At 40.1% G+C, this 23,840-nt stretch overlaps 1 protein-coding gene across 1 annotated transcript in view; it reads left to right on the forward strand.

Moving 5' to 3' along the window:
• Positions 1-23,840, forward strand: part of LOC139718239 (adenylate cyclase type 10-like) — a 69,484-nt gene that overhangs the window by 19,909 nt on the left and 25,735 nt on the right. The window contains exons 13-26 of the mRNA XM_071629716.1: positions 22-205; positions 2,760-2,821; positions 3,360-3,525; positions 4,356-4,548; positions 5,370-5,456; positions 6,131-6,408; positions 6,988-7,213; positions 7,858-8,020; positions 8,836-9,082; positions 9,810-9,905; positions 11,379-11,698; positions 12,038-12,329; positions 14,044-14,272; positions 14,807-14,950. Of these exons, the coding sequence (XP_071485817.1) occupies positions 22-205; positions 2,760-2,821; positions 3,360-3,525; positions 4,356-4,548; positions 5,370-5,456; positions 6,131-6,408; positions 6,988-7,213; positions 7,858-8,020; positions 8,836-9,082; positions 9,810-9,905; positions 11,379-11,698; positions 12,038-12,329; positions 14,044-14,272; positions 14,807-14,950 (2,687 nt within the window). The remainder of the gene's footprint in view (positions 1-21; positions 206-2,759; positions 2,822-3,359; positions 3,526-4,355; positions 4,549-5,369; positions 5,457-6,130; positions 6,409-6,987; positions 7,214-7,857; positions 8,021-8,835; positions 9,083-9,809; positions 9,906-11,378; positions 11,699-12,037; positions 12,330-14,043; positions 14,273-14,806; positions 14,951-23,840) is intronic.

Consider the following 23,840-nt stretch of genomic DNA (forward strand, 5'->3'; position numbering starts at 1 on the left):
TGCTCTTCATTGATCCGTCAGTGATTGGACGGAAAGTGAACATGGCGGCACGGCTGATGATGCACTACCCGAACAAGGTGTCCTGCGACTCGGAAACGTTTCACCATTCGAAGCAACCTCGCGCCTTCTTCAACGAACTTCCGCTTCGGGAGATGAAGGGGGTGAGCGATGCCGGGGTCCTACACGAGTACATCGAAAGGGAAGAGTAAGAACACTTGGTTTTTCATCGAATTCGATTTTTCATCACAAGTCTCCCGTTGACCTCAGCTCATATCATCTTCATTAAATTTCTTTTCCTTTGAATGAAATCACGAAGGATTACTCGTATCATGTCACTGTATAAGGTTGAAATGACTTAGCAGTCGTGATTTTAAATGAGAAGATGTTTGTAGTTGCCATTGAACCCAATCAAATATTCAGAATGAAATTGAGCAAACCAATTAGGTATTGGTTTAGACATCATATCATCATCTCACTGCCTCATCCTATTGGCAAATTTGGTTGAATGGAATTTAATTGAACTGATGATCTCATATCTCAAAAAAAAAAAAAATACAACACATATCACTAGACAAAACAAAATTTAAATCATCAAACAGTTCCAAACATAAGAAGTTATTACAAAAGAAAGTATATGAAATTATGCTAGAATAGGTAGATAGTACAATGTTAAATTCGTTCTAAAAATGACGTAAATAAAGCTTTAAATCCATAAAAAATAGAAGTGAGAAATATGACGGAACATGTCATTAAAAAAGGGGGATCCGAAACTGTCATCTACAGTAGATGACAGGTTCGAATCCCACTGGTTCCCTTTTCCGACTTGTTTGTTTAAAAAGTCTTGCTTTCAAATAGAAATCTTGACACGTGAAGTTTCAATAAGGATGGAGATGTTCAGTTTTTGTCCCCGCCGAACGAGTTCGAGCAGGGGACTATGAAACGGGCTCCGTACGTGTGTGTGTCCGTGTGTCCGTCCGTCTGTCCGTCCGTCCGTCCGTGTGTCCGTGTGTCCGTGTGTCCGTGTGTGCGTCCGTGTGTGATCAAAATCTTCAATTTGCTACTTCTCTGTCATTTATGAGCCAATTTTGATTCTGTTTGCTTTATATGATAGCACTACATGGGAGCTTTGAAACTTCTACACAGAATTTCAGTCGTGACCTTTGACCTTGACCTTTGACCTATATTGTACATTTTGCTACAAAATGCTACTCCTTCGCCATTTCTAACCCGATTTCGATTCCGTTTGCTTTATGTGATGGCACTAGGTGAGGGCTTCAAAACTTCTACACAGAATTTTGACCTTTGACTTCTTTGACCTTTGACCTTGATTTTTTGACCTATATTGTACATTTTGCTACAAAATGCTACTCCTTCGCCATTTCTAACCCGATTTCGATTCCGTTTGCTTTATGTGATGGCACTAGGTGAGGGCTTCAAAACTTCTACACAGAATTTTGACCTTTGACTTCTTTGACCTTTGACCTTGATTTTTGACCTATATTGTACATTTTGCTACGAAATGCTACTCCTTCGCCATTTTTAACCCGATTTCGATTCCGTTTGCTTTATATGATGGCACTAGTTGAGGGCTTCAAAACTTCTACACAGAATTTTGACCTTTGACTTCTTTGACCTTTGACCTTGATTTTTGACCTATATTGTGCATTTTGCTACAGAATGCTACTCCTTCGCCATTTCTAACCCGATTTCGATTCCGTTTGCTTTATGTGATAGCACTAGGTGAGGGCTTCAAAACTTCTACACAGAATTTTGACCTTTGTCTTCTTTGACCTTTGACCTTGATTTTTGACCTATATTGTACATTGGCTACAAAATGCTACTCCTTCGCCATTTCTAACCCAATTTCGATTCCATTTGCTTTATGTGATGGCACTAGGTGAGGGCTTCAAAACTTCTACACAGAATTTTGACCTTTGACTTCTTTGACCTTTGACCTTGATTTTTTACCTATATTGCACATTTTGTTACAAAATGCTACTTCCGGCGGGGACATATGTTACGCACCGCGTAATTTCTACTTTTCCTTGTTGCTTATGTAACTAATGTTAAACACAAAAAAAGCTGAAATACAGAAAGCACTTTTTCATGAAAACATGAAACTGTAAATTGTATAACTTTCTGTTTAATAAATTTCGCATTATTTATGAAGTCAGCGTAAATAGGAAGTGGTATTTTTTTATTCATGTTCCATATTCCATATTCATACAAGTTTTATATTCCATTTCATTTCAGAAAACAATGTTTTTAACGCAACAGTCGATTTGAAACAAAATTGCACAAATGTATAAGGACATATAAGTGACGTGTAATATGAGAAACCTACTAAAAAGCAAAGCTTGTGTAATGTAGGTTCCAAAGATATAGGCTTAATAGTACAATATGTCAATGTCAAAAATGACGAAACATTTTTTCTGCATACGTCGTCGTTTTAGCCAAGTTGCTCATATGAGGCATTCAGTGAAACTGATCGATGGTAATATGCTTTCTCAGCTTTTGTACCTGGACAAGTGAAACTTTAAACCAACCGCATGCAAATTGCTAATGCAAATATAGAAATTCCCGTTGCCCCTGACGTTGTGAACGGATGTTCACCATGATATTTCAATCAGTTTCCTAACGACAATGGCAGTCAACGTTAGAGAAAGTTCTTTAAACATTTAAGTTTGATATCACAGCTAATGTTGAAATAGTGCGTTTTCGTGATATATATGTGTCCGCTATGTTATGTTGTCATTTAGTCGCAGGTTGTCATCTGGATTCAATGCCCTTACTGTTCCGGAATACGAGTACCCTCTACTTGGTAAATATTGTACATTCTCTTTTAAATATTTGGGGTAACTTTTGGAACAAACAGGAAAAAGTTTGGTCAGGCTTGTGGGGTATAAAATACAATGGGAGAAAACTTCTGAGGTGTGAAATACAATGGGAGAAAACAATACAGTTTCCCCACAAATTAATGTATACAGGTAGATGTGCATGCCAGTAAAAGCGTGAGTGTCGAGCATGTGCATCTTTGTATGGAAAGTTACATGTGCAGCCACGCAGATTACTTATTGCAGTGTGCATCGTTAGGTCATACACAGAGGACATTAACTGCTCTCTCCCGTACGCCATTGAGAAAGTTGAAAGACGGCTTGATAGTCTCCTTTAACCCTCTGTGTGTTTTTGCCGGAGTGTCAGTTTGCACAGAAAACACCATAGCGTTGTACACACTGTTCAAAATCCCTGGCACAGAAAGGGTTAACTGTATAAAACGGTGTGAGGATAGAAAATGTGGGGTCGTGCAGAGTGGCATCTCAATTCCGATGTTTTCTATTTTCTAACCACGCCCTGAGCAGGACGCGCCAAAGAGATGGAAATATTCCTCCGTGAGTTGGATCTCATCAGCCAGCACCGGGAACGAGGCGAGCATCGCCGCATCATCGTCTTCCAGGGAGACCCCGGTATTGGGAAGAGTCGCATGCTGGATGCGGCCATCACGGCTGCCCTGAAGGACGATTACACGTAAGGCACAACCTCACACGTGGAACAGCACGTATTCGTGCCGCCAACTTTGCCAAGTCGTTCATGACGTAATATAATTAGCCTGCCACTTCAACGCCAATGATAATCCATAACGTCGGGGAAAGCATAATTGGATGGGCAGTATTCCAACCTTTATCTTTGTTTTCAATCAGTAGTCCTTGATAGATAAGAGAGGAACTTCGATTCACGTCGAGCGGATGGAGGGAAAAAGGCGAATTTATTTCATATTACAGTCCCTTCAGACTTTGTATACCTGGCTCTTATCACTGTGCAAAGTCACCGGAACTAGTCGTTACTGGTTAATATGCAAGACCGTTCTTTCATTTCCCGACCTTAAAAGAGGATGGAAATTTTGCGTGTTATGGGCCAGTAATCATCCTCATGATGACAATAATACCAAGCTTTAGATCTGCAACGCGAACGCTAGAGATGACACAATGTTCTGCACCCTGAGCAAGAGAGTTGTTTCCATTGTTCAACCCTACTGTAGATATTGCGTCGTCATGGCGTTCGCGTCGCAGACTTAAAGCTCGCTACTGATTATAACCTTAGTGGTAATAATAAAATGCATTTTAAATAGCAATCGTCATGCCGTTGTAATGATTGTTGTCATTATCATTATATCCTCATTGTCAAAAGCATCATCATTTTGTCACTGTCTTATGATCATGGAAACATATTCATCATCACCATCGTTAACATTGCTATTATGAACTCATGGCAATCCAGTCTTTCAAATATCAATGCCCCTACGTTGGACACCGGTGTTGACGCCAATCGCCCGTTCGTCCCCCTGCCTTCTTTCTCAGGGTGATCCCCCTTGCCCTTACGCTGAATGACTCCGGCACGCCGTACTACGTTGTCAAACTCCTCATCGCCATGCTACTGGAGATGGAGGACTGCGCCAGCCACGTGGAGAGGGAGCACGCCCTCATCGAGCATGTCAAGGACGAGAAGTTGCGAGAGGATCTATGCCTCCTCAATGACCTACTCGTGCTCAAGGTTTGTGGAAGTTATAGTCATATAAAAAGTCTTAAACTGTGCCAACATCAAATCAATGGATTTCACAAATTAATGTTACCAATCTTCCTTCTTTAAACGAAAAATGTGTATTCCCTAAACCTACATGTACCATTAACGTTTGTTAAAATGGCAAGATCAAAAATTAATTTCGATGTCCTTTGGAGGAGGTAAATCAGATGCCTTTTCGATATCCTTGAAAACTGAATTTTCTTGAGGGTCACCTTTATATTCCACTCATCTCTATCTACTGCCTTGACATTACGGATTGCTGTCGAGAGTTTTCATCCAAGGAATAGCGCACGATGACTACACCAATATTAATAAATCTTAAACGTATTGTCCGATTTTCCTCAAACATCGAGAGAATTTCGCAGATTTATGGGCACTTGCTGCATCCGCATACTTTATGTGTTTTGGGATATCGTCCATTTTTATTGGAAGATGGTGGGTATAACTTTCATTTTAAATTAGTGAAAATTTGCTCATGAAGGAAAGTTAAGATAGTTGGTGATTAACGTAATGTATCATGTGATGAATGAAAATGAAATGAAATGAAATGAAATGAAATGAAATGAAATGTGAATCCATCCTACGTGGGATGGGTTGGTAATATCTATGCACTGCCACCCGTGGAAACAGACTCGACTTTAAGTGTGTATTGAATTCTTCGTTCATGGAAGCTTTGACTCAGCCCAACTTCCACGATTCTGTTGGTAATAAAATCTTTCCTTAAGGCCTCGTAACATTAGTAAGTTTTAGATTTGTCATTTAATCATTTCTTTCTTCGACCATCATTTCAGTTTCCCATCAATCCGAGATGTCTCCATATGAACAGCGAGCAGCAAACCAATGCACTTCACAATCTGCTGGTGAAGATTGTAAATCAGGTATACTGCTTGTCTCTCTGTTTACCATTTGCGCATTTGTGTGCCCAGTATTATAACTCTCTCATAATAGCTGCTAACTTCTTTTGAATCATTCGGCATATTCTTGGTAATTTTATGTGTGTTTTTTGTAACAATCAACATTCTCAGTACAATCATTTCTCTTGTCAGCCCAAAGAACTAGTACATATTTCTCGACACCTCTCAGATCAATATCAGTGACTTCTCAATTTAAATCCTATTATACATGTATTTCCTTACAAATGTGGGATCTTATATACTCCTTTGTCACCATTGAAATGTAACTTAAATTTCTAACATTCTATGCAAATCTTAGAGATCTTTAACCAATCAGACTTCGGGATTTGAATACACTATATTATATTTACTGTACTTTGATGCGTCAGTTCGAGAGAGACTCACAGTCTATAATACCCCAGAACATAACTCTGAAAATTACCTGTGAAATAACAATGAATCTTCACCTGCTGTTACTATTACTATATCTATCATTTGTCTGTCTATCTTTCTACCTCGGCGTGCTCCCTGTGAATCAAGGTCCCCATGAAGTCCAGCAATGACGAAATATATAGATTAATGATGTAGTACTCTCCATGCATCTCGGGAAACGTTTGTAAACGCTACTCTTTCATTACCCTATGTGTGTCATCCCGTAGTCGACGTCGGAGCAGTGCGTGATCTTCGCAATCGACGACGCACACTTTATCGACAACGACTCGTGGCACTTCCTGGCCCATCTAGCCGCGAACTCGTCGGCGGTGCTTCTCCTCACCATGCGGCCCTTCTCCGACATCCAGCCGTGCCAGACGGCGATGGGTGTCCTTAGCAACCGTAACTGCTACCACATCAAGCTGGGACCGCTGGCCAAGGATTGCATGGCGGCTCTGGCGTGTCAGATGATGGACGTGGTTCAGGTGCCGCAGGAACTCGTGAGGTGTGAAGCTCGTCGTAGAAGAAGAATTTAATTTTGGTTTCTTATTTTCTTGTTGCTGTTTTATTGTGCATTGTTTTGAGGGGATGATCGACTTCATATTCTACAATTGAAGGACTGCGGTTTGGTTTGAATGTTTGCTCTTTCATGTCAGTTTCACTCACTTGGCTCAAAACTGAGTTTTCTGTTACTTGTGTCACAATGAGTTGTGTGATGACTATAATCATTTCTGGAGAATTCTGAAGGTATCGTTTCGATGTGTTTCAGTGTTGTCACATGGTCAGCTTTAGGATACATATGTAACTGTGACGTTGCGTATGTACAATAATTCAAATCCATTTCTTCGCTGTATAGTTTTTACACGTGACCCGACGATTTCGTTTAGCAACATCATTGTCATTTCATATCTTTTAATTCAATATTTCTGTCTGTGGTAAATGATTTGGGATACGATCTTGCCACCCATTCTGTTCCCATAGCTAACAAGTATTAAGGTCATTATGTATTGACCAATGTCTGATTTTTTTTTCTTTCTCCTTATTTTTTCGGGTGGTGATTGGGATGTCAATTTTGCTATATCAGAATCCTCCAAGAGAAGAGCCACGGTATCGCGTCCTGGTGTGAGCAGCTGATCCGGGAGATGTTCTCCAGCGACAAGCTGCAGCTAGTTCCGCACCGCAGTCCGGAGGCCACCCGGCTGACCGGCCAGATCACGCCCGACCAAACGGCCTTGCAGAAGCGGCGGGAGAGCAGCAGCAGCGGCTACTCCGGAAGGCTACCGAGAAGTCGGAGGGCGAGCGTCGATGAGGTGAGGTGCCCCTACGTCATCAATGACGCAATTCAGACGCCATTGTTGTTTTGTTTATCAAAAGCCAGAAATGTTGATGTAAATGAGAGAAAAAAATGTCATCCCGTCTACATGGGCAGTAAAAGTCATTTACTAAACTAGACCTACATATGTGTAGCAGTCTCTGTGACCTAAAAGCCCAGATATAATGGCCATTGTGATTTTTTTTTTCAACTTGACAATTTGACAAACGAATGATTGAGCCAAGGCTTTAGCTCCATATTATTGATGTGATACCACTCACCACCACAACGCCAGTGTAATTTCTCGTTATCCTTTCATTTGGAGGAGGAGTGGTTTTAGTATTAGTATAGTATTAGTACTGTTTTTTTCATCATCATTATCATCATCATCACCATCATCATCATCATCATCATCATAATCACAGCTATGATAATGATCATAATGAAATGATCAATAAGGACAGTGATGATATGGTTATCATTATTTTTGTTCTTATTTTCATCATCATCATTTTCGTCATGATCCCCACTGTACTTTAGTTTTGTGGTTTTGATTCGACCACTCATATTTCACCTGCTTTCTAATCTTAAGTTTTCTCCGTGATTGATGATCTTGATTTGAAAAAAAAAAAATATGAGCAGTCTGGACCGACGATTAGCGTTCCGGCGGAGACGTTGAGACGACTGCAGCAGCTTGAACAAGGCATCGATGACGACGAGCAGGGCGAGCGTGGGGCCAGCGTCGTGTGCATCGTGGCTCCCGGAGTACAGCTGCAGGACATGGAAATACCCAATTCTATGAAAGGTACTCCACCGCGAGGTCATTAAATTATACAAACATACATCTATGTCTCTATAGGAAACGTATTGAACGTGAATGAATAAGTACTTGCTTTTTCCTAATGCATAATGACGCATTATTGCGACATGTTTTTTTACGCTCATGGGATGTCATTCTTTTCAGTGGTATGAAAGTCGAAATTATAAATGAAAGTGAATTGTCAAGGCTCAAGTTCATGTAATGGTTTATTTCATATATGAAGAGCAACACATGATTAGCAGCGCAAAGGCTGAACTTATCATGTTTACAAGTGTAGAAATACACAGAAATGAATCATTGTTAATAAAGTGATGCATATGTATGAAATTACTGTGAGAATATGATACATCAAAATCAGTAAATACAAGACAAAGGTACTAAGGGGATAGAAAAATAATGAACCGAACTTAACAGAAATGGGGAATAAAACAATGATACAATTTTGTATAATCATAAAATTACTGCGAATTCAGTAAATCAGTACAATACTTTTACAGTACGGGGTTTTTTTTTTTTTTCCTCTCTGTAAGTCGACCAGTTTTGCATTCAAACTGTGTAAAATTGGGCGTATTTAACTTGAAAAGAAATTTTATTAACCTATCACTACATTGTGATTCATTTGATAAATATTTAATCTAGTTTCTAATCGTTCTTATTTACACCTGCATAATATCATTTTCATAATCGACATAATTTCTACCAAGAATTATTCAACACACTCTTTTCTGTATTCTCTCTGAACTTTCTACCTATTGTGATGGCAATATTTGACTCTTTGCGATTTACGACTGTGTTACTAGGCATCATTGTGTCTCGCATCGACCGCATGAAGCCCACCCAGCAGCTCATCGTCAAGTGCGGCTCCGTGCTCGGCATGACGTTCACCCGCCGCATGCTGGAGGCCATTTTGCCCAACAACACGGTGTGGCGGAAAGCCTTGCTCCGACGCGCGGTCCACGAGCTGATGCTGGCGGGAATCTTCGAGTGTGCCTCCTCCTTCCAGGGCAACTTTCACTCCAAGATCAGAAGCACACACGCTGTTGCCTCGTAAGTTGTCATCTCTCATTGACTCATTGACTTTATAGCAACTGATCAGGAGGTCGTAGGTTCGAATCCTGCCCGAGTATGTGTGGCCAGGATTTGTTTTGTCATGGCTACTACTAAAACACTGATCAATTCAGTACTAATTAACGTCGTTGTTTATCAGTTGCAATAAAAACTACTCTACGGAAGGATTTCATGAATTTGAAAAACCGTCAGTCATTGACTGTTTTTCCTTTGTAGGCCTACTTCTTTTTTCTTATTTCGCTTTAGGCCCACGTGATTTCGGTACGTTATGTGCCTGTTTGTATAAGTGTAATCTGCCGGTCGATCGCATGTCAGAAACGTATGCTACAATTCAACCCATGTACTGTGAATCAAAGAAATAGAAAGATATAATGGCAGAGATATTGGATTTTTCAATTCTGCATTGAGAGAGAGAGAGGGAGGGGGGGGGGGGGGTGGGGAGAGGATATCACGCAGAATGCTACTTCCCTTAGCCTAAAATCGGATGTATACTACCTGTCTGCTGGTGGAAGTGATTGCTATTGGCAGAATGTGTAACCAAGGAACGGACTAAAGGAATGTAAGTTAGACACTCCTTCTATACCCCTGAAATTGTCTTTCTGTTGGCAGGCTATGTGGGGGAGAGAGCCGATTTGCATCACAATGTCACCTCTTCGCTCTTTTCTTTTATCTATTTATCTTTTTTTGTCTCTTTGGCATTGGCCAGACATGGACACGGCTACCGCATCACAACGAGGGCCGAGTGTTATTGCGATGGTCAAGACGCCGAGCTGAATGTACAGTCTGTCATCACAAACTGCAGGTAATAACCACAGATCATGTATGGAGCTACAATACAATGTGCGTTGTATAAGCTCCATGCACAGACTAATCAATGCAATGTGTATACATAACATGGCACAAGCTAGCTAGGGTTTCGGTAAAATCAGCACAATGTACTGATCATCAAGAAGATACTGAAATTCGGAACATGCATGTAAAAGGTGTTTTTGCACTATCGCTTGTTGTATTATATTGTGTGTGCATATTAGAAATGAGAAAGATGACTGAATGAAATGCATGTCTTTATTACGAAGCGCTAGCATTCTCATCACAATTGGCCGATGCTGTTTATGGTTTGTCTGTGGCATCGTATTCACTTTCAACGGAAATAATTATGTGACCTAGTATTAGTTATAGGGGATGATGTTATCGCCTTACAAGTCTCCCATGAACGTGGGCACAAAACTTAAAACGAAATACTTCTTTGCATCAGTGTAACAGTTGAAATGATATCCTTGTCATCAAATCAGTCTTAGATTGCAATCCCATAGCAATGATAGCCTTTTTAAGATGGAACAGGTTTTACGAGCACTTTCTAATACACTGCCCCCCCCCCCCCCCCAAAAAAAAAAAAAAAGAAAAAAGAAAAAAAGAAGAGATATAAAATGTAATTTGGGTTGGGTACAAACCAATGGGAGACATGATGGGCCCGCCATCTCTTTTGCAACTACAATATATGTCTATTCGCCTCAGTTTGTATGTTATTTCACTGTCATATACAGTATGTAGCACATACAAAAATAAAGCAAACAAACAAACTTTCACGGAATAAAATGAACTTTAGCTTATCATGAGTTACATGCTTCTTCTTTTTTCTGATTTTGATGAACCTTTACTATCAGGTGTGTATGTGTAAATCTCCATTAAGTAAAACCCGCGCACTACACAATCCGACTGGTCGCACACTCAGGAGGCAAGCCGGGTCGTACGACCAGTCGCGCGACTCGACGCTGCACACTATATGCGATCAGAGTAATCCGTACACAACTAGACTTACGACTGTACTGACGTCAGCACATAACTGCTGCGTGATTGGCTGAAAGTACACTACACTGCGACCCAGTCACACCACTGAAAACTGGCGAGGCTGATGACGTCACACTCCAGGGGGGTGTTTCATAAAGCTGTTCGTAAAGTTACGAACGACTTACGAGCGACTGGTGATCAGTTCTTGTGCTGAATTGTGGAAATTCTGATAAGTGTAGCCCATCAGAACTGATCACCAGTCGCTCGTAAGTTCGTAAGTTGTTCGTAACTTTACGAACAACTTTATGAAACACCCCCTGGTCGCTCGGTCACACGCCGCTGAATTGTGGCAAAGTCATGTAGTATGCGGTAGAGTTAGGTCAACTTGAAGATGAGAGTGGTTTTTACCTTTTCTTCATCTACTCAAACTCCTACGATAACTGTCATTAACAAGCTAACAGGTAAATATCTGTCCATTCGTGTCTAGAAACCTACGGTTCGTCAGCGCCTTGCTGCAGGAAACCCTCTATGAGATGCTGCTGATGGACCAGCGCAAAAAGCTGCACCGGCTCTCCGCGCTCTACCTCGAGTCCTTCGCGCACAGGTGCGATTCCTGCGGCGGGGGAGACTTCCTGCCCGGACACGTCGATCAGGAGCTGGCGACGGACGGAGACGAAGGCAGCGAGGCCGGAGAGAAGAAGACCGGCGAGGAAGAGAATTCGACGTCGCAGACCGCTCTCAATGTTGCGGGAGACTCAGGATCGACCGGCGGCACCACAAACGCAGGAACCACAAAGACCAGTACTGGTAACTTGATTATCTCTGAAAATTTTCTTATGTTGACGCATTACCAACGTACACCCAATTTCAGACTTCAATCATGAATATGGAAAAAAAAAGTCTTCTCTTGCAAATCAATTTTGTCAATTTTATGGTACAGTGTATAATCTGTCGAATTTATAGCTAGCTCAAGTTCGAAAAGGAAAACACAAAATCAAGCATTATATATCTGTTTATCAGGGTTCGTAAATTATAAATTGTAAAGTGAATTGTTGTGACTGTCCATTAGTACTCAGGAGCTATTTGCAGATGTAAGAGAAATAATTCCATAATCATTTGCTGTTGTGATCACGTCCATTCCTGCAGAAAACGAGCCTTCAAAGTCGGGCAATCGCGCAAGTGGCGTACTCCAGGGCTTCCGGTCACGCAATCAGTCTATCGTGCGACCGCTGCTCGAGAGCGAGGAGAACGGGGAGAAGGAGGTGGACGAGGAGGAGGTGGCGGAGGAGGGAGGGGAGAAAAAGGGGACTCCCGAGGAAGACGCGTCCGACGGTGAAGATATGAACAGCGATGTCGCGCCCGTGGAATGCCGGATGGGGCGCCGCAACACCATCAGTCTTCGCAAGGGCTCGGTTGACAGTACTCTTAGCATCATCAGGTTAGCTGATGTTTTTGATTTTTATGCCTCCGCAACGAAGTGGCCGGAGGCATTATGTTTTCGGGTCGTCCGTCCGTCCCGTTTTGTTTTTGTCGATATCTCAAGAACCGTGTGGTGGTTTTACATCAAACTTGGTATGAGGGTATATCCTTGGGGGATAATACTTTGTGTGGATTTTAGGTTCACAGGGTCAAAGGTCAAAGGTCACAGGTTATTTTGTGAAAAAAAAATGAAATTTCATGTTTTTCTCCATATCTCGCAAATGGTTCAAGGTATCTTCATGGAACTTAGTATATATGCTTGTACCGATGGGCAGTGATTATCTAGGGAAGTTGGGGGTCATGGGTCAAAGGTCAGGGGGGTCAAAGGTCAAGGTCAACTCCTCAAAATATCACTACTTTCCTTAAAATGCAATATGCCTGAAGGTTTTTTTTTTTAACTTGATGTATGGCAATGAGTATTACCCAATATATATTTTGGGGGAAGTTTCTTGCCAAAAGGTCAAAGGTCAAAAGGTAAAAGGTCAAGTGAAAGTGCTAAATTGCACTTTTTCCTCCATATCTCGAAAGTAACTCAAGGTATCATCATGAAACTTACATATTTATGCATGTTCTACCTAACAGTGATTCTCTGTGGAACTGTGAGGTCAAAGGTCACACAAAAGGTTTAGATAATACTATTTTCCCATTTGATACTGAAATTATACTTTTTCTCGATACCTTGAAAATTACTCGATGCATAAACTTATAAAAGGGTCAAAAGTCAAGTAAAAATCATCAGTTCCCCAAATACCTTCACTCTGACATTTTAATCATTCATCCAATTGAACCTAGTTGTAGGAAAGTGAACATTCAGCACATTTGTGTCAAACCTGTCATTTTGATATTTTGCCAGTTGTGTGAAACTGTCATCACACATTATCAAGACATTGTACTATACACCTATTAGGAGAACCATGCATTGTGGCGGAGGCATATCAGTCGCCGTAGCGATATATCTAGTTTTTTTAAAATTCAGATTTCTCTCTTTCAGCATGTTCAGTTTTGTAGTTGTTGATGGTGCTACAGACTTGTGTACGTGTTTGTTCAGTGTGCGCATGCATATTGGCATGTGTGATGGGTTGAATAATAACCTGCCCTGTAATGGACCCAAGGATGTCAGTATTTAGGCAAAAACCTGCAGTCAGACTCAGCCATTATGGTAGTGTGAAAGTTCATGCCTCTTCGTGTACACAGCAGCTTCATATTTCATGCCCTCGCTTTTATTCTAATTGGTATCCCTGAATAGACCGTGAGGTATTACTGGAGTTCTTCCTGGAGCGAACAAGGCCCCTTCTTCCACCTTCCTCCCAACCCCCTTTCCCTCTTCTTCTCTCTTCCCATCTCCCCCTCTAACCCTCTCTTGTGTTCTTTCAGCTCAGGTGACCGATGTTTTTGTAGTATATTGTATCTGAAGGATGAAGACTTACGTTATGAGATTGGAAAACACAGTAATTGAGACGTACACAGTGTTAAACACGGGCAAACTTACATGGTATCCCTCTCATAATCAACTTGCTCAAAATAAAAGCGAAACACGAGGATTAGGCTATGTTCATATTGCCCATCTCGCATGCATTTTAAAAATGGCTAGAGTGACATACTTTAAGTCAGTTATTCAACTGCCAAAAGTATCCTTTCTTTTCTCTTCTCAAACTGCATGTTTTCCATCATAGCATCGATGGGAAGTCTGAACAGAACGACAATGAGGTGGAGTCCAGCCAGCACGAAGCATCCAACGAACGCGAGAGCTTGGATCTCAGGGAGTGCGTCTGTGCCGACATCCTCAACTCAGTCCTGTCGCAAATCGTGCGCCACTGGAGAGCGGCGGGAAACACGGCGAAGACGATCTACTTCATGCTGGAAGCCGGCGCGGCAGCCGTGGCTACGGGCAATAACATGCAGGTACGTTGTGCTGCAACGTTAAGTTCACAGCAGCAACAGCAACAACAACAAAGACAATAGTAGCTAAAACTTTGCTCTCATTATAAAACGATTTTAAACTCGGCAAATGAAACTGAAGACGCGTTAAGTTCTCGATGTGCGTTCACATTTAAATTCCAACTGTCTGCAACACTTGTCCCATTCCATGTCTCTATACATAAATGATTTCTGCATTTCAGAAACTAGATTATCCATGGCAATAATACATAATAATTCTCATTTCATCGGCCAATTCTAGGCCACTAAGTTATCCCTGGATACATAATGTAAGTGTAGCATACAGCATCACCGTAAAATCTTACTAAATTACAGGGAACGAATTGAAAATTTAAGTAGACTTTCCTACTATCATGAGCTGATCAATATGAGAGGTGAAGAAATTTCAAATATGATATACATTAAAAAAGAAAAGAAAAGCGAGCCCAAGTAAAAACCAGACGGTAACCGATTTCTCATCGAGAGATAACACGCTCACCTCATTGATCACCCTTACAGGCGTTGTCTTACCTGAACGAGGCCCTGAGCTTCATTCGGGAGCTGGACGAGGGCAACAAACCCCTCTCGGAGGACCCCAAGGAGCCCAAAGACATCACAATCAGGGACCACGAGCGAGCCCTCATTGAGAGGATGATAGGGCAGGTGAGGCACAGTTCCTCGTTGCCGCTGCTGGTACTTTTGTTTGTGGTGGTAGTGGAGGTGGTAATGATGGTAATGGTGGTGATGGTGGTGATGGTGTTGGTGGTGGTAGTGTTCATGATAATAGTTGTAGTGATGGTGGTAACGGTAGTAATGGTGGTGGTGGTGGTGGTGGTGGTAACGGTAGTAATGGTGGTGGTGGTGGTGGTGGTGGTAACGGTAGTAATGGTGGTGATGGTTGTGGTGGTGGTGGTGGTGGAAATCGTGGTAGTGGTGGCGGTAATGGTGGTGGTGGAGGTGGTGATGGTGGCAACGTTAGTGGTAATCACGGTAGAAGTGGTATCATTAGTGATGTTTGGATGTTTTATTCATCACAAAAGTGCCTTCTGTGCATTTTCTTGATGTATTTGTTTGCCTTAAAGGACCTATAGCTACGTGATTTTCAGCTTCATTCTTAAGATGATTATTAGGTGATACGCTATCAGCGTATCACCTATTGTGATTGTCAAAATCTCTCTTTATTAGGTGATACGCTATCAGCGTATCACCTATTGTGATTGTCAAAATCTCTCTTTATTTAGGTGATACGCTATCAGCGTATCACCTATTGTGATTGTCAAAATCTCTCTTTAGGTGATACGCTATCAGCGTATCACCTATTGTGATTGTCAAAATCTCTCTTTATTTCTTTTTATTAGGTGATACGCTATCAGCGTATCACCTATTGTGATTGTCAAAATCTCTCTTTATTTCTTTTTATTCTTCTTTCTTTCTGGACAATTTTGTGTCATCAATATCTCAAGAATGACATTACGGAATAACATGACATTTTCAGGGAACATGTCTCATGACAATATCTAGCCACAATAAGGTTTTCATGACAGTAACATATCTATGACGTCGTCTAGGCGCCATTTTGTGATTTTTGGACCATGTTACATGATCGATCATAACTTCATAACTAAAGGTCATTTCTGTATCATTTTTTGTGGACATAAAGTTCAGGTCACGTTCTATCTTACTTCTTTTGATGCTAATTACCTAGGACATCATTAAGTGCGCGTAAGCGCGCGTCAAAATTTTAAAAGGCTCAAAACAACTTTCCAATGGGAAATCTCGAAGTTTCAGACAATTTTATGCGTTTCAAACAATTTTGCGCGTGCGCGTCCGTCCGCGCATTTTCGCGCGCACAGCGCGTCAGCAACATGAAAATACACTTTTTTTGACAGATTTGGATTCCTGATACTTTGAGCAACAATATCCATTGATTTCTAATCGATTCCTACAAATAACAAAGCAATGCACTTGCGTCAAAGTTCAAATTTCGCCTGCGCGTCTATGTGCAAATATAGTGAAAAAACATGTCTTTGTTTATTTCGCCATAGCTCTTTAAAACGTCAGGTGACCCTATGTTTTTATTGCATATTACAAAAGCATATAAATTGGACATGACGTTTCAAGTATCATTATTTCCATAATTACATTATGACGTCATCATATCGTCATCTGAAATCAAAAAAGTGGAATTAATTTTTTTGAGGTACTGTTTCTGACATTCATTTGCTCGTATCTCTGTTGTTTAAGCTCAATATTATCCCAAATTCAGATATGTTGTACTTTGAACATTTGCCTTTCAAGTCCATGTCATGGTTTTGAAATTTGATGACGTCATCATGCTTTAAATTGTGTTTAAAGGTAAAGACGCAAAATCGGACAAGTTTACGTGTTATGTCTATGGGAGGTGATTTTTTTAGAAACCATGCATTGACTTGACAACGTTTAAGCACCTTTATCTCAGCTGATTTTGCTTCATTTCCTCTGAAACTTATTTATGTTGTAGCTGTGACAATAAGCTGCAGTAATCATGCATTTTATTCTTTGAAATCTCCTCATGAGGTTGACAATTTTGCAATTTAAAACTGAAAATGAGAATGGAATGCGGACCAAACGATTCCTGATTCATCTTTCACGTACATAAGCTTACGTTCCTCTAATTTTCTCGTCGAGACGTATGGCCGAGTGGTTAGAGGCGTCGTCTTAGAAACGTGAGGTTGCACACGTACGGGTTCGATCCTCACAAGAGCACGAAAGAAAATAATATTTTTTTTTTGTACTTTTTTTCTTCAATGGAGTACTACACCTTCGTCCATGTAGAAATCACGTTTGCATGTAAACACACCTATACGCACACACTCACATAGTATACCTTTGTTTTGCGTTGGAGACTGCATTACTTCGACTGCTGCAAAATTATAGTTTTGCAGGTTGGGCTTTTCAAACTGATATAGTATACTGTAATAAAATGAAATTTGTTCATATCAATTCAGTAACACAATGTAGTCGTGGTTACTTTGTGCTGATTTATACATGTAACAAGCTATACATTGTAAAAAAGGTATTCAGTCTTTTGTATTGATGATTATTTGTCAATTAGTGTTTTTTGTGGAGTTTCAGATAGTGATAAAAAGTATGGATGATAAGTGCAGCGATAATTCCTATAGTTAGTTCAAAGCTGTGTTACAGATGTTTGATACATACATTTAGCATTGTGTGTGTGTATATACGTGTGTATACAGGTTGGCCATATGACACATTCTAGACAATTACTCTTAATTGATTAGCAAACGTGATCAGCTATGGAACTGAATATGGTACTAATGTATGATGTTAATGATTCTGATTAAACTGTGACGAGTTTAAAGGGATAGCGTAACTGTGTGTAAAAATAAGGCAATTATAAGGATATTTTAGGGCAATTTGATAACCATGCCTATAATAATTTCATACAGGTACTAATGCCTGCCTCATATTCATGTGATAGATCGTCATGTCAATAGCAAACTGACGAAACGTACGATGAATGTGTTATATATTGAACAACTGTCTTTCAAGTCCATAACGTTCCCCATATTTTCCCGTCGAGACGTGTCGCCGAGTGGTTAAAGGCGACGTCTCAGAGACGTGAGGTTGCGGGTTCGAACCCCACAAGATCACGAAACAAAATAATTAGCTACTTTACTGTTTTTTTTCTTCAATTTTGTATTACATATTCGTCCATGTAGAAATCACGTTCGTATATAAACGCACCTATACACACACACAGACACACACACACGCCATATCCCTCTTTTTTGTGTGTTGGAGACCACATTGCTTCGACTGCAGCAACATTTTGCAGGTTGACTTTGTCAAACCGATCATAGTATGTAATGACGACGACTGAGGTGTTGTACTTTGAACAATTTTCTTTCAAGACCATGTCATTGTTTTGTAATTTGATGACGTCATTACACTGAAAATTGTGATTAAAGGCAAGGTATCAAAACAAGCCGATTATAGGTTTTATGTCTGCGGGACGTATTTTTCCCAAGTTGCCAGAAATGGCATAGCGACCTCAGTCGTTACAAGGCCGCTTTTCCGTCTAGCAATGCAATAGATGTTCACACGGCCACGTTAGTTGAGTGGGCATTGACTTTCCCCCCGTTATATCTATACATTGTTGTTGTTTTTTTGTCTTACCATTTCCGTGGATGACCCGTGGCCGAGTGGTTACAGAAACGGTTTCGCATGCACGCTCAATATAACTTCAAGGTGCCTATATCACATTCTTTTCTTTGTCGATCACAGATGACTGTCATCTGATGACCACAAGCGTATCACCTAACTCGTCCTCAATGTGACGAGTTTTCATGTCTCGTTCTTTTTAGGTGATACGCTATCAGCGTATCACCTATTGTGATTGTCAAAATCTCTCTTTATTTCTTTTTATTCTTCTTTCTTTCTGGACAATTTTGTGTCATCAATATCTCAAGAATGACATTACGGAATAACATGACATTTTCAGGGAACATGTCTCATGACAATATCTAGCCACAATAAGGTTTTCATGACAGTAACATATCTATGACGTCGTCTAGGCGCCATTTTGTGATTTTTGGACCATGTTACATGATCGATCATAACTTCATAACTAAAGGTCATTTCTGTATCATTTTTTGTGGACATAAAGTTCAGGTCACGTTCTATCTTACTTCTTTTGATGCTAATTACCTAGGACATCATTAAGTGCGCGTAAGCGCGCGTCAAAATTTTAAAAGGCTCAAAACAACTTTCCAATGGGAAATCTCGAAGTTTCAGACAATTTTATGCGTTTCAAACAATTTTGCGCGTGCGCGTCCGTCCGCGCATTTTCGCGCGCACAGCGCGTCAGCAACATGAAAATACACTTTTTTTGACAGATTTGGATTCCTGATACTTTGAGCAACAATATCCATTGATTTCTAATCGATTCCTACAAATAACAAAGCAATGCACTTGCGTCAAAGTTCAAATTTCGCCTGCGCGTCTATGTGCAAATATAGTGAAAAAACATGTCTTTGTTTATTTCGCCATAGCTCTTTAAAACGTCAGGTGACCCTATGTTTTTATTGCATATTACAAAAGCATATAAATTGGACTTGACGTTTCAAGTATCATTATTTCCATAATTACATTATGACGTCATCATATCGTCATCTGAAATCAAAAAAGTGGAATTAATTTTTTTGAGGTACTGTTTCTGACATTCATTTGCTCGTATCTCTGTTGTTTAAGCTCAATATTATCCCAAATTCAGATATGTTGTACTTTGAACATTTGCCTTTTAAGTCCATGTCATGGTTTTGAAATTTAATGACGTCATCATACTTTAAATTGTGATTAAAGGTAAAGACGCAAAATCGGACAAGTTTACGTGTTATGTCTATGGGAGGGGATCTTTTTTAAAACCATGCATTGACTTGACAACGTTTAAGCACCTTTATCTCAGCTGATTCTGCTTCATTTCCTCTGAAACTTAAGTATGTTGTAGCTGAGACAATAAGCTGCAATAATCATGCATTTTCTTCTTCGAAATCTCCTCATCAGGTTGACAATTTTGCAGTTTAAAACTGAAAATGAGAATGGAATGTGGACAAAACGATTTCCGATTCAGCTTTCACATACATAAGTTTACGTTCCTCATATTTTCTCGCCGAGACGTATGGCCGAGTGGTTAAAGGCGACGTCTCAGAGACGTGAGGTTGCGGGTTCGAACCCCACAAGATCACGAAACAAAATACTTAGCTATTTTACTTTTTTTCTTCAATTTTGTATTACATATTCGTCCATTTAGAAATCACGTTCGTATATAAACGCACCTATACACACACACAGACACACAGACACACAGACACACACCATATCCCTCTTTTTTGTGTTGGAGACCACATTGCTTCGACTGCTGCAAAATTTTGCAGGCTCACTTTGTCTAACCGATCGTAGTATGTAATGACGACGACGGAGGTGTTGTACTTTGAACATTTGTCTTTCAAGACCATGTCATTGTTTTGTACTTTGATGACGTCATCACACTGGAAATTGTGATTAAAGGCAAGGTATCAAAACCAGCCGATTATAGGCTTTATGTCTACGGCGCGTATTTTTCCCAAGTTGCCAGAAATGGCATAGCGACATCAGTCGTTACAAGGCCGCATTTCCGTCTAGCAATGCAATACATGTTCACGCGGCCACGATTGTTGAGTGGGCATTGACTTTTTCCCCCTGTAATATCCATACATTTCTTTTTTGCCTTACGATTTCCGGGGATGTCCCGTGGCCGAGTGGTTAGAGAAACGGTTTTGCATGTACGCTCAATATAACATCAAGGTGCCTATATCACATTCTTTTCTTTGTCGATCACAGATGACCGACACCTGATCACCCCAAGCGTATCACCTAACTCGTCAGCGTGACGAGTTTCATATCTCGTTATTCTTCTTTCTTTCTGGACAATTTTGTGTCATCAATATCTCAAGAATGACATTACGGAATAACATGACATTTTCAGGGAACATGTCTCATGACAATATCTAGCCACAATAAGGTTTTCATGACAGTAACATATCTATGACGTCGTCTAGGCGCCATTTTGTGATTTTTGGACCATGTTACATGATCGATCATAACTTCATAACTAAAGGTCATTTCTGTATCATTTTTTGTGGACATAAAGTTCAGGTCACGTTCTATCTTACTTCTTTTGATGCTAATTACCTAGGACATCATTAAGTGCGCGTAAGCGCGCGTCAAAATTTTAAAAGGCTCAAAACAACTTTCCAATGGGAAATCTCGAAGTTTCAGACAATTTTATGCGTTTCAAACAATTTTGCGCGTGCGCGTCCGTCCGCGCATTTTCGCGCGCACAGCGCGTCAGCAACATGAAAATACACTTTTTTTGACAGATTTGGATTCCTGATACTTTGAGCAACAATATCCATTGATTTCTAATCGATTCCTACAAATAACAAAGCAATGCACTTGCGTCAAAGTTCAAATTTCGCCTGCGCGTCTATGTGCAAATATAGTGAAAAAACATGTCTTTGTTTATTTCGCCATAGCTCTTTAAAACGTCAGGTGACCCTATGTTTTTATTGCATATTACAAAAGCATATAAATTGGACATGACGTTTCAAGTATCATTATTTCCATAATTACATTATGACGTCATCATATCGTCATCTGAAATCAAAAAAGTGGAATTAATTTTTTTGAGGTACTGTTTCTGACATTCATTTGCTCGTATCTCTGTTGTTTAAGCTCAATATTATCCCAAATTCAGATATGTTGTACTTTGAACATTTGCCTTTCAAGTCCATGTCATAGTTTTGAAATTTGATGACGTCATCATGCTTTAAATTGTGTTTAAAGGTAAAGATGCAAAATCGTACAAGTTTACGTGTTATGTCTATGGGAGGTGATTTTTTTAGAAACCATGCATTGACTTGACAACGTTTAAGCACCTTTATCTCAGCTGATTTTGCTTCATTTCCTTTGAAACTTAAGTATGTTGTAGATGTGACAATAAGCTGCAGTAATCATGCATTTTATTCTTTGAAATCTCCTCATGAGGTTGACAATTTTGCAATTTAAAACTGAAAATGAGAATGGAATGCGGACCAAACGATTCCTGATTCATCTTTCACGTACATAAGTTTACGTTCCTCTAATTTTCTCGTCGAGACGTATGGCCGAGTGGTTAGAGGCGTCGTCTTAGAAACGTGAGGTTGCACACGTACGGGTTCGATCCTCACAAGAGCACGAAAGAATATAATTTTTATTTTTACTTTTTTTCTTCAATGGAGTACCACACCTTCGTCCATGTAGAAATCACGTTTGCATGTAAACACACCTATACGCACACACTCACACAGTATACCTTTGTTTTGCGTTGGAGACTGCATTACTTCGACTGCTGCAAAACTTTGCAGGCTGGGCTTTCAAACTGATATAGTATATTGTAATAAAATGAAATTTGTTCATATCAATTCAGTAACACAATGTAGTCGTGGTTACTTTGTGCTGATTTATACATGTAACAAGCTATACATTGTAAAAAAGGTATTCAGTCTTCTGTATTGATGATTATTTGTCAATTAGTGGTTTTTGTGGAGTTTCAGATAGTGATAAAAAGTATGGATGATAAGTGCAGCGATACTTCCTACAGTTAGTTCAAAGTTGTGTTACAGATGTTTGATACATACATTTAGCATTGTGTGTGTATATATACGTGTGTATACAGGTTGGCCATATGACACATTCTAGACAATTAATCTTAATTGATTAGCAAACGTTATCAGCTATGGAATTGAATATGGTACTAATGTATGATGTTAATGATTCTAATTAAACTGTGACGAGTTTAAAGGGATAGCATAACTGTGTGTAAAAATAAGGCAACTATAAGAAAATTTTAGGGCAATTTGATAACCATGCCTATAATAATTTCATACAGGTACTAATGCCTGCCTCATATTCGTGTGATAGATTGTCATGTCAATAGCAAACTGACAACGTACGATGAATGTGTTATACATTGAACAACTGTCTTTCAAGTCCATAACGTTCCTCATATTTTCCCGTCGAGACGTGTGGCCGAGTAGTTAAAGGCGACGTCTCAGAGACGTGAGGTTGCGGGTTCGAACCCCACAAGATCACGAAACAAAATACTTAGCTACTTTACTGTTTTTTTTCTTCAATTTTGTATTACATATTCGTCCATGTAGAAATCACGTTCGTATATAAACGCACCTATACACACACACAGACACACACACACGCCATATCCCTCTTTTTTTGTGTGTTGGAGACCACATTGCTTCGACTGCAGCAAATTTTGCAGGTTGACTTTGTCAAACCGATCATAGTATGTAATGACGACGACTGAGGTGTTGTACTTTGAACAATTGTCTTTCAAGACGATGTCATTGTTTTGTAATTTGATGACGTCATTACACTGAAAATTGTGATTAAAGGCAAGGTATCAAAACCAGCCGATTATAGGTTTTATGTCTGCGGGACGTATTTTTCCCAAGTTGCCAGAAATGGCATAGCGACCTCAGTCGTTACAAGGCCGCTTTTCCGTCTAGCAATGCAATACATGTTCACGCGGCCACGATTGTTGAGTGGGCATTGACTTTTTCCCCCTGTAATATCTATACATTTCTTTTTTGCCTTACCATTTCCGGGGATGTCCCGTGGCCGAGTGGTTAGAGAAACGGTTTTGCATGCACGCTCAATATAACTTCAAGGTGCCTATATCACATTCTTTTCTTTGTCGATCACAGATGACCGACACCTGATGACCCCAAGCGTATCACCTAACTCGTCAGCGTGACGAGTTTCATATCTCGTTTCTTTTTATTAGGTGATACGCTATCAGCGTATCACCTATTGTGATTGTCAAAATCTCTCTTTATTAGGTGATACGCTATCAGCGTATCACCTATTGTGATTGTCAAAATCTCTCTTTATTTCTTTTTAGGTGATACGCTATCAGCGTATCACCTATTGTGATTGTCAAAATCTCTCTTTATTT

The sequence above is a fragment of the Diadema antillarum genome, unplaced genomic scaffold (assembly GCF_040938485.1).
Source record: "Diadema antillarum isolate AM-2024a unplaced genomic scaffold, OU_Dant_1.0 scf00000091, whole genome shotgun sequence".
Lineage (NCBI taxonomy): Eukaryota > Metazoa > Echinodermata > Echinoidea > Diadematoida > Diadematidae > Diadema > Diadema antillarum.